At 36.6% G+C, this 12,662-nt stretch overlaps 1 protein-coding gene across 1 annotated transcript; it reads right to left on the bottom strand.

Moving 5' to 3' along the window:
- Positions 1–10,632: 10,632 nt before the first annotated feature.
- Positions 10,633–11,855, bottom strand: LOC131683885 (CLIP domain-containing serine protease B4-like). The gene is made up of 3 exons (XM_058966263.1): positions 11,763–11,855; positions 11,017–11,703; positions 10,633–10,959 (listed from the first exon to the last, which is right to left on the bottom strand). Exons 1-3 carry the CDS (start codon positions 11,836–11,838, stop codon positions 10,640–10,642), a joined length of 1,083 nt encoding a protein of 360 aa, XP_058822246.1. The 5' UTR covers positions 11,839–11,855; the 3' UTR covers positions 10,633–10,639.
- Positions 11,856–12,662: the final 807 nt, after the last annotated feature.

Below are 12,662 nucleotides of genomic sequence, written 5' to 3'. Positions count from 1 at the left end.
CCGATATCCATTAAACCACAGAGAGCAGACGTCGAACTCCAGTGTCAAAGTGGTGTAAAAGTCGAAAACATTTTCGAATATAGTTGGGATATCATCACCGGGTGCGCTACTGTCGTCACGTTCGACTGAATTGACAGCGGCTCACATTGACATTTCACAATGACCGACATAATTATACCTCGACCCAGTCAAACCATTCCGGAACCGGTTCGGAATTTTGAGTGGATTCCAGCTCAAATTCATCAACCGATTGAGTCGGAATCGGTTATCTCTTTTGAGCTCGAATCCATATTAAATCCAATCAGGATTCCGAACCGGTTCCAGAATCGTTTTAACTGGTAGTTAGGATAAGTTAGTGTGGTGGCGCTATTCTATTCTATTCTATTCTATTCTATTCTATTCTATTCTATTCTATTCTATTCTATTCTATTCTATTCTATTCTATTCTATTCTATTCTATTCTATTCTATTCTATTCTATTCTATTCTATTCTATTCTATTCTATTCTATTCTATTCTATTCTATTCTATTCTATTCTATTCTATTCTATTCTATTCTATTCTATTCTATTCTATTCTATTCTATTCTATTCTATTCTATTCTATTCTATTCTATTCTATTCTATTCTATTCTATTCTATTCTATTCTATTCTATTCTATTCTATTCTATTCTATTCTATTCTATTCTATTCTATTCTATTCTATTCTATTCTATTCTATTCTATTCTATTCTATTCTATTCTATTCTATTCTATTCTATTCTATTCTATTCTATTCTATTCTATTCTATTCTATTCTATTCTATTCTATTCTATTCTATTCTATTCTATTCTATTCTATTCTATTCTATTCTATTCTATTCTATTCTATTCTATTCTATTCTATTCTATTCTATTCTATTCTATTCTATTCTATTCTATTCTATTCTATTCTATTCTATTCTATTCTATTCTATTCTATTCTATTCTATTCTATTCTATTCTATTCTATTCTATTCTATTCTATTCTATTCTATTCTATTCTATTCTATTCTATTCTATTCTATTCTATTCTATTCTATTCTATTCTATTCTATTCTATTCTATTCTATTCTATTCTATTCTATTCTATTCTATTCTATTCTATTCTATTCTATTCTATTCTATTCTATTCTATTCTATTCTATTCTATTCTATTCTATTCTATTCTATTCTATTCTATTCTATTCTATTCTATTCTATTCTATTCTATTCTATTCTATTCTATTCTATTCTATTCTATTCTATTCTATTCTATTCTATTCTATTCTATTCTATTCTATTCTATTCTATTCTATTCTATTCTATTCTATTCTATTCTATTCTATTCTATTCTATTCTATTCTATTCTATTCTATTCTATTCTATTCTATTCTATTCTATTCTATTCTATTCTATTCTATTCTATTCTATTCTATTCTATTCTATTCTATTCTATTCTATTCTATTCTATTCTATTCTATTCTATTCTATTCTATTCTATTCTATTCTATTCTATTCTATTCTATTCTATTCTATTCTATTCTATTCTATTCTATTCTATTCTATTCTATTCTATTCTATTCTATTCTATTCTATTCTATTCTATTCTATTCTATTCTATTCTATTCTATTCTATTCTATTCTATTCTATTCTATTCTATTCTATTCTATTCTATTCTATTCTATTCTATTCTATTCTATTCTATTCTATTCTATTCTATTCTATTCTATTCTATTCTATTCTATTCTATTCTATTCTATTCTATTCTATTCTATTCTATTCTATTCTATTCTATTCTATTCTATTCTATTCTATTCTATTCTATTCTATTCTATTCTATTCTATTCTATTCTATTCTATTCTATTCTATTCTATTCTATTCTATTCTATTCTATTCTATTCTATTCTATTCTATTCTATTCTATTCTATTCTATTCTATTCTATTCTATTCTATTCTATTCTATTCTATTCTATTCTATTCTATTCTATTCTATTCTATTCTATTCTATTCTATTCTATTCTATTCTATTCTATTCTATTCTATTCTATTCTATTCTATTCTATTCTATTCTATTCTATTCTATTCTATTCTATTCTATTCTATTCTATTCTATTCTATTCTATTCTATTCTATTCTATTCTATTCTATTCTATTCTATTCTATTCTATTCTATTCTATTCTATTCTATTCTATTCTATTCTATTCTATTCTATTCTATTCTATTCTATTCTATTCTATTCTATTCTATTCTATTCTATTCTATTCTATTCTATTCTATTCTATTCTATTCTATTCTATTCTATTCTATTCTATTCTATTCTATTCTATTCTATTCTATTCTATTCTATTCTATTCTATTCTATTCTATTCTATTCTATTCTATTCTATTCTATTCTATTCTATTCTATTCTATTCTATTCTATTCTATTCTATTCTATTCTATTCTATTCTATTCTATTCTATTCTATTCTATTCTATTCTATTCTATTCTATTCTATTCTATTCTATTCTATTCTATTCTATTCTATTCTATTCTATTCTATTCTATTCTATTCTATTCTATTCTATTCTATTCTATTCTATTCTATTCTATTCTATTCTATTCTATTCTATTCTATTCTATTCTATTCTATTCTATTCTATTCTATTCTATTCTATTCTATTCTATTCTATTCTATTCTATTCTATTCTATTCTATTCTATTCTATTCTATTCTATTCTATTCTATTCTATTCTATTCTATTCTATTCTATTCTATTCTATTCTATTCTATTCTATTCTATTCTATTCTATTCTATTCTATTCTATTCTATTCTATTCTATTCTATTCTATTCTATTCTATTCTATTCTATTCTATTCTATTCTATTCTATTCTATTCTATTCTATTCTATTCTATTCTATTCTATTCTATTCTATTCTATTCTATTCTATTCTATTCTATTCTATTCTATTCTATTCTATTCTATTCTATTCTATTCTATTCTATTCTATTCTATTCTATTCTATTCTATTCTATTCTATTCTATTCTATTCTATTCTATTCTATTCTATTCTATTCTATTCTATTCTATTCTATTCTATTCTATTCTATTCTATTCTATTCTATTCTATTCTATTCTATTCTATTCTATTCTATTCTATTCTATTCTATTCTAACCCTTATACAGCCAGTATTGAAAAGCATCCTGGAAAACTTTTGCAGTTATTCTGTAGTGTTTTTCTTGTCAATATTAATATTTGAAGCATATTTTCATATGTCGCAAATATTAAAACGGCCAGGCCTACTGTGCAGAGTTGGGTTTGAAGATGTTTCAAAAATAAACGGCAATAAAATTATTAATTTAATGAATAATTTAATTAACGAATTGTTTTGAATCTTAAAGGAGGAAGAAACGAGGACAACCGTACTGACCGTTTCAATTTGAAGGGGATATGTATAATAAATCGTTGGGAGTGACTTTGCTAAGAAGGTTAATGTCACTCCTTTGGTCCTTTGGGATAGGACAGAGGTATTTACACCTTGCCCTGGCTAATAAGCCTAAGTTATAGCACCTTTACTCGCTCTTAAGTTAGTGTGGTGGCGCTAGTGTTTTAACATGAATTCATTCAAATTTCAACAAGTTTTATCAACGTATTTGTTGGATCATGGATGTCTGTTCTCTGTGATTAAACACTGGAGCTGGGGTTGTGGTAGCCATAATTGCATTATGATTGCACATCCGGATTTAAAGCCGTACAGATGTGTTCAGTCGATTTGAGATTGTGGCGAGTGCGAGGCGCAGATAGGAGGACTTTGGAGAATGGACTTTGCAGAAATTAGTTCTATTATGATGGTTTTTACAACATATAAAGCAATATATTGAGTAGCCTTAAGAACCCATTGTCTTGGGAAGAAACAGAACTGGTTGTGACAATAGGAAACTGTATATTTTCCCCTTTGTTCGATACAATAGTCTCATTCGCCTCTACATACCAGATGGATCAAATATACACGCTAGCATAAAAAAGGTTGTTCTCGCATGCTCATGAAACCAAGTCAATTGACAGCACTATGTCACCCACTCTAACCAAAAGGCACCATTTGAGCAGATAACAAAAACCACCAACCTTTTTATGGCTCCGGTAAATGAAAAAGTTGTGCTTCCCGAGCATTTCGTCCATTTACTTAAAATAATTGACCTCAATCTAACACCGTGCCGTTGTATAACGTCTTCTGGGTGCAATATTTCACGACCGCTCAGAAAGAGAGAGCGAGAAAAAAATACCAAAAAATACATACATTCACTCTAAAGGATATATCGTATGTGTGCTCTGACCCGGCTAACGACCAACAAGGACGACAGCTCGACGAAGGTTCGCAAATAAAACCGTTCTCGTCATCAGCAGCCTCAGCAGCAGCAGAACCGTTGTCATTTTTGGGTCTGGCTGTTTTTTGCCGCCACCGCTACTGAAAGCTACTGCGGCGCTGATTGCCGCACCCATTTACCAGTGATTACAACTTTTACCTTTTCGGACAACTCCCACGTGGCCACATCAGCAGCTAGCTGCCCGGCCCGCCGGTTCGCGCTGGCAACGAAATTACGCTACACCGGATCCCCCCCCCCAACTTAATGGATGTGTTCGGCGCTTACGATGAGAAGATGGTATTTGAACGGGCAGAGAAAAAAAACATGGATGCACGTGGATGATCAACTAACGGGCACGGACAACTGCCGACCACTAAATTTGAACGAATTCTCACACTTTATCAGACATGTTGGCTTCTACTGAGGATGCACATTGCACAGGACAGGAATCAGAATATATTGACTCGATTGGCACGTTTTCCACGTTATTTGCTTTCTTGATGGGAAGGAAGAGGAAGGCGTAAGAAAAAGGTTAGAAAATAGAATATGACAACACAATACAATTACGACGCAAAACAGCAAACAGCTTGGGTGGAATAATGAACCCTACTGATAAAGGCTATAACTCTTTACCACACTGGGATAGGAACGATAACATATCCTTGAATTTTAGCTCTCTGTACATAGTTTCGCCTTTGCATTGAGAATCAAAAATTCGGTTACGCAACTGCATTACTGCAGAGCAGCTACATACCGAACCGGATTCACAAAGATCACACGAACAATTCCCAACACGCTGAATAGCAGCCATGTGACAATTGAGTTTGCAGTCTACCGTCAGTGCCCTAACTGAAATACTGCAATCGGCCCGCGTAATGTCAAACCGAACTGAGCGCCATAGTTTTTCCAAGTATTTTTCATGTTAAATTGCATTTTTAGATAACTTACCATTAACATAGCAAGTTAATGAACACTTATTTGCTTTCGTTTACACTTTATCCAACCAAAAATAAATGGCTGTGCGCGTTGCCGTTGAATGCGATAGCGTTATTAGAGCATGTGTCTCAAAACGGCGCTGGGTCCTCTTTTGGCTTATCACAAATCAATTGTGCATGAGAAAAGCTCAAATTCTTTGACGTTTTCGGACAGACAAACAGACAAGTCTTTGTTTGAACGCAAGTTTGCAAGCTACGCCAATGATTGACATGTTCGGCTGCAGCCCAAAAGCAGGGCTGGCGGAACACGTGGGTAGTATTGGTAGTACTACCCACTCGAAAATTACCGAGAGGGGAATTACCCACTCGAAAGTATGGAACAGACCAAAAGCTGAGATTAACCACGTATATGTCTCTCGCACAAAATCCATGCGTCTGAAGTTCTAGATGTACAACAATTTCATATTTCTATTCAGATCCAAATATGGGATAAAAATTTGAATTTGTTTGAAATTTAAAATTATTTTTTCTATTTTTGCTAAGGGGAATACATTTCGACACATCTGCATCTTTGAATAAGGAGTTCAGATCGATATTCAATTTTATACCGTCTTAGGTTAGAAATAATTTTAAGGACTAGATATACAATTAGTAAGTTTTTAACAACAATTTATTTATTATTTGATTAAAAATTTAAACAAGGAGAAACACTAGCAGAAAGATAAAAGATATACACAAGAGGGATTGCTTCCAACATCAGTAACAGCCCAGTGAGCAAATTTTCTGGCAGAGACCGCTCTGCTAGATTTCTGTAAGTCTTGGTTTGGCAGCCCTGTCAGATTTCTGCGCGTATCCCCTCTAAGAACGGTTGGTTTCAAAATCGTCCAATGAAGGACGTTCGTTGGACCAATTTGGACAACGTCCAAATAACCGTTCAACGAACGTCCATCATTGGACCCGTGTTGAACGATTTTGAAACAATTTTTTGGACGTCTCAGTGGGTCCTGTCGGGTTAGTTGAGCTAGGGCGAACTCGGTTTCGCTCGCGTTTTCTGGCAAATTTTGACAGGAACCGAGCAAAACCCTGGCATAACTCGGATATAAACTGTGCAAAAATCCTGGCAATTCCTACATGGTAGAATTTAGCACGAATCGAGCAAAACATCTGACAAAGATGTGGCAGGAAGCGTGCAGAGATCTTGACCGTACATTCCTGGCTGGATTCTGGCTAAAAGTGAGCAGCATCGGTTGGTTTAACCGCTTCTGTCAGAAACGGTTGTTGCATTTGAGCGAATTCGTTGCCAGAATTCTCGCACAAATCGCGCAAAATGCTCGCAGAAACCCTGCCAGCATCAATTTCGCTTTGCTTAACTTTTGCTAACTTTCTGCTTGCCACACTGACCGGGAGAGACCTATCAGGGAAGATCGCTGTCAGGACATCATGAGCAAGATCGCCGACTGAACTCTTTGGATCCGCTACGAACACTTGGTATAAGATTTCCAGGTAGCTGTTAGCGTATTAACCAAAAGAGATAACTAAATTTGGATATCTATCGTCTTTAAAAATATGTGTATGACAGACATATAGGAGAGATCGAGGATAGCCAGCGCTTTTCGGACTGAAACGAGGCCAAAGGGAGATTTACGGAGATCTGGCGCTAGAACACTAGGCGCACGACCAGACAACATGTTTAATGTTGCGATAACCGTCATCACAAGCGCAGATACTGTTCTCCATGACCCCAATACGCCGAAAATGCGCATCCAACGTAAAATAACTGGACATGACCCGAGATATAACCCGAAGGAAGTCACGACCTTCGTCCATTCCCTTTAACCAAGGTTTTTTGGTACCTTTGGAATGCCTAAGATTTCATTGTCATTCATTCATTAATAGGACTGATGCACTTTTGTAACTGTTTCTGAGCTGTTTTCTTATACTCCTCGATTTTTGCTTAACGCAATAGCTTGCATACAAAAATTTTCACTGACTGAAGCCAAGGGATCTGGAAGGAACCAACCCCATATTTCGCAATTAGGGCCCCTCCCGGAGACTACACCATCAATCTCTACTTCCCGGGCGGGTATGTTGGTAAAATATTTATTCATTCATGCCCGAATGTTGTTTAGTTGAATCACGTGATATATCGATGATGTTAAATGGCTTATCTTTGGTCCGGAAGTAGACCATCCAGGAGATACCTCCACATTAGTCAATACTATCATGCGGGCTTCAGTATCTCGCTGGAAACGGCAAACCAATGCAATGAAATTTAAAAGAATGGAGTAATTGATACTTAGCTGTACAAATGTCCCATGTAGTATCAGCAATCAACAACCAAATTTTCGCTGAGCCGTTGGTCATACAACCCGTTAACAAAGGGTGTTTCCAAGTGACCCCCAAGTAATTATCAGGGAATTTTTATTTTCACATACACACGGCATGTGTGAACTTTCGTCAGTACGGGTATAAATCACTCCGAATCTTACTACCCACTCGGGAAAAAAGTGTTCCGCCGGCCCTGTATCTAGCAGTCCTGTTTAGCCTTCAAATCGACAACAGATCCACAATGAAAACATTACTCGTGTTCATTTAAAATGCGACATGATTTCGGCAGTGCAGTAACGTAGGAACTACGTCGATTTATTGAAATTTTAGTTGACGTTTCGCTTTGTGGCTGGGGTAGAAATACAGGGCCTGGATTGTTGTCTATAAACGTCTAAGTAAACATGCTAGCATCTTTTAGAAACAATAGAAAAAATACTCGAGACCACCCTACAAACACCGACCAAAATGAATAGTGACCAAGTACGCGTTCTCAGAAAATTTTGTTTTATTTTGTGTGAGCGATTTTAGACCGATGAGTAGATTCCGTAAGTTTAATTTTTTTTTTGCTGCAATCACTTCCAACTTCTACTATCCTCCAACTTGTGTTATGTCTCACAGTGAAAACATCCGATGTTAACAATCTTGAAACAGACTATTAGTTTTTTCAGTGTAGCGAGCACTGTCAAATGCCAGTTAGGAGAATCACGTGGTTTAGAATCTTGTGAAAATAAGTGATAAATCTCTAAAAAAATAATTTCTCAAGGTAGTGAGGAACGGAAGTGAATTTTGTTTTAGATATCCATTCAGCGTGGGGAATGTGTCTGAGATCAAAGTAGAGACATGCAAATCAACTCTTATTACAAACCGTTCAGTTCATTGAAGTCAACGGATTCTTCGGAACAGCTAGTCAGCTCATTCAATTTTGACAAAGCTATACCATGCATCGGTTCATTTTCTTTTCGTTCTTGTTGAACCGATGACCCGATCGGCTCTCATTCCATCATCGACTGTTTTTTCTATCCGCTCTTTCGTGAACCGAAGATTCGAAAACACACAACTCATCATGAGACAGCGCAAGAGTTGCTTTTATGTATGCCGTTCTTTTCACACCGGGACGGGAGCGATGAGAATGGTAGATGGACAGAAACGGCAAAAAAAGAGAACAAATCTGAAAGGGCTCGGAGCATATTTCCGTGGCACAAAGCTTGCAATGGCTCAAATCAGGAGCGGTTTGCTCGTCTTTTGCTCGGAGTACATTTACGAAAGCACCTAGCTCTGCCAGCTGGCTTTGGATTTTTGTACCTAATAGTGAACGGAACAATGCAGAAAATCTGCAGTGTGAAGAGGAAACGCCATGTCTTGTTTTTATTTGTATTGATAGTTGCGTACAATGATAGTTTTATATTTATTGTGAGCTGTGATTCTTTTAAAAAGAGCTGTAGCTCATACGCTCACTTTTGTGAATCGATTCTTCAAAACAGCTTAGGTGCGGATCGCCCATTTCTAAAAAATAGTGCGGTTGGAAAAGATGTTTTCGCTCCATCTTCAGAATAATATTTGGCAACACTGCAGCAGAATGAAGAGCGGTCATTAAACTTTGCAAACAGCTAGAAAATGTTCTAATCCATATGTTGTTCGTTCAAAACCCAAGCAACGAAGGGCAGAAAACGAACATGCGGTATCTATATTTAAAGCCACTCAGTCTTCGATTTGGTCCCTAATGCGACTACATACGGGGAACGTGCCATTTAAGCCAATATATTCTGATTCCTGATTCAGTCTTCGATTTGCTCCCTAATGCCTCCTATATTGACGGTTCTGCCTGAAATAGGCTGCGGAATGTTATTTTTTTCACGTTGCTTCCGAAAATCAGGCTTTGTGTTATTTATATAAATTAAGCATGCTTCAAAACTTAATTCAAAATGTACGCTTATTTTCCGTCTGATCAGTGCTGACATCGTGTAACTCTTTCTTTCGAAAATTTGAAAAGGGGCCCCAATATCGTAGTCACGACAAAAATATATAAAAAAATCATGCACAAAAAACTAAAAAACAAGTATCTGATGAACGAGCTAGTCTCCCCGATAATTGTGTACCGATAAAGCTCGAAAAATCTATGCTTTTGTAGATAAATCTGTACTTGTGGGATTAACTTTACACACACGAACGAGTGGGGTGGCATAGAGGCCAGGAAGGTAATATATAGCAGTACCGCATGTTCGTTTTCTACCATTCGTGGCTAAGGAATTGAACGAGCAACATATAGATTGAAACATGCGGTCGGTGCCGAAAAAGATTTTTAGCAGCGTTGGAATAAACCCGTACGTACACATTTGAACCGAGGACATATATTTCTGGTACCCCAGTACCGCATGCCTCCGTTTCCTAGCTGTGTACAGAGCTTATCGGGCGGTCTTTACTCCGCCGTGAGATGCTGGAATTTCCATAAACGGTGGTTTAATTTGTATTCTGCGGTATACAATACATGGTAAAATTAAAATTGGTTGACGACATAAACCAGGCATGTCAGAATCGCATTCATGAACAACAGATGAGCTTGAACTTAGACAATAGAAGTCATCCAGCAGCATCCAACGATCTTCGAATTCAGCGAATCATCTATCAAAACCAACGCCCACATTCAAGATTCATTTCACATCCACCATAATTATCATAAGGAAAAATTCAAACATGAATCCGTTGATTTAAATTGACAGACCGAAGTCACGACACTCTGATTATGGCACAGACATTACCCACTTCCCTTTTTCATAAATAACTATTGATGAAGGCATTTGTAGTATTGCAGCGAAAGTAGCGTGAAGTTAATAAATATTAATTCTGACTTTCAAATTTTTATGCACTGAAAGATGAGGTGGATTCTGAAACGTGAGTATTCTTTAGAAAGCCTTTTTTCCTTCTCACTATAAAAGTTGCCTACCAAACAGGGAGGTGTCTTATCAATCACGTTCTGTCATTCCCAAAAGAAAAAATTTCAACTACTAGTCGTTACCAGCTCTATCTATTCACGAGCTAGATTCTATTATATTTACCACAATCCACTTGTAATAACTTTCCACTCTAGTGTATACTCCAGGCAACTGCTCGCCACATCGTTTCGGTCCGAAACTTACCAACCCTGCGAGGTAGAATCGTCCCTGAGTGGCCACTTCTTTCATCAGAGGTCCACCGGAGTCTCCGTTACAGGTATCCCGACCATCATCGCTACCCGCACAGAATTGACCAAGTCCCAGCTGAACTCGCAAAGCCTTGCCGTAGGCTGCCTTGCATTCGAAATAATCTACGGCCCACAGCTTAGTATACAGTTTATATCTGCTGAAGGATGCTGAAATGAGTGAAGTATAACAGCTATACATTCCAGTTCATCTACTCAGAGACTAACCATTTTCTGTTTTCCCCCATCCTGATGCAACCATAATCCCATCGTATAACTGATCAGACTCAACATCTCCCGGTTCGGGAACACAAATCGGTTTCACGTAATTGCCAATGATTGCTTCCTTAGACAAACGCACCAACGCAATATCATGTTCCTTGTTCATATCTCTCACGGAAAACTCTTCATGCGGTATAATTTTTTCCAGGTCGAATTCTTGTACTGGAGGAGCACAATCCTCATCCTCATTGCAATCCGGATCCGCTTCGAAGTCCCACTCGCCAAGTCTAACTTTAATAGCTGCCCATCCACTGCGCAAACCCACAAAGCAATGTGCTGCGGATAGAACGTATCGTTCGTTGATCAGTGCACCCCCGCAGTGGAATCCAGTCTGTCCTCGAGGTTTCCGGTACTGAATCAACGCCATCCACGGATACTCATCCAATGCGGCCAGCTGACCTTTCACTATACGATCACTGAACTGTTGCCCGCAGCCAGCTTCATTAAGCCGCACCGGCCGACAGGCCAACAGTTTCCGCGAGCTGGTATGACCGCAAAGATGTCGCAACAGAAATTCGTTTTCGTCGTTGGTTCGATTGCGTTGCCTTAATACCTGCAGGTACTGGGGATAATCATGGATTCCCACACATTGACCGATGCTTTCACCAGCCTCGCAGATACTTCCTTCGGTGGCTGTGGGTTAAAGAAGTGTTGCATTAGGTTGTCCAATTTCTTTGAGCATTATTATCTACCGAAATTTTCTGCAATATTCAAATAGCATAAGAGTAGCACTACGCAAAATAAAATCTTATTCAAAGATTGGCTCATTTTGTCAGCTTTTGCACACTAACTGATCTACGCATCGGTGAGTGTTCAGTTTCGGCGAACATTGACCATGAAACTCTTATCAAATTGACTCGTGCTCATTGGACGGTCTTTGTTCTATTTCGTTGCAGTCACAAAATATGCATTATGCTGGGTTCTGCTGAATCTATGTGTAGCTACTGTAGCAGGAGGCAAATAAGGATGCCCACGTCAAGGAATCTTGTATAACCTGGTAGATATAGCCGCATTTAACCATTGTGCAATAACAGAATATTGCGGTTAAAAAAATATATAAAAGCGACCAAAGTAAAGTTTACTTTCTTTTCGACTATAAATAGTTAATGTTTTCATAAGTAACAGCCATAAGCTTTCCAATCATAGATCTAACGACGAACATGACATGATTGAGAAGCAATTTCAAACATACCTCGTTCTACTGTACATCAATTTTCTTGCATGCTCTCTGAGCGATTTATTAATCGGCCTACTTGTGTTCTTGACACAATTTCATGTACAGTACACGGAAAAAAATTGTTTCCAAAATCGTGAATAAAGTGCCATGACCCACACTACTTTTACAGTAAACGGCAAGATACAGCGGGTAGCCTAGAACAAAGTTTCAATAGCCTACCGATCACCAGCATATAGTTTAACCCGCCAAGCCGCCTTTTCATTTACTGGCGAAATATGGAACCATCACTTTTTACACTACGAAAACAGGACCATGAACAAAAATCATGGCTTTCATAATTATGTTCAATTTCCCTTCAGTAAAGCCCGCGTAACGCTTTTATTAGGGGAAATAATTGTTTTTGTTTTGTGAACTT

This window comes from Topomyia yanbarensis, chromosome 1, assembly GCF_030247195.1.
Source record: "Topomyia yanbarensis strain Yona2022 chromosome 1, ASM3024719v1, whole genome shotgun sequence".
NCBI classification, from domain to species: domain Eukaryota; kingdom Metazoa; phylum Arthropoda; class Insecta; order Diptera; family Culicidae; genus Topomyia; species Topomyia yanbarensis.
The sequence above is the reverse complement of the archived record's forward strand: the minus strand, read 5'-3'. Positions and strand labels throughout refer to the sequence as shown.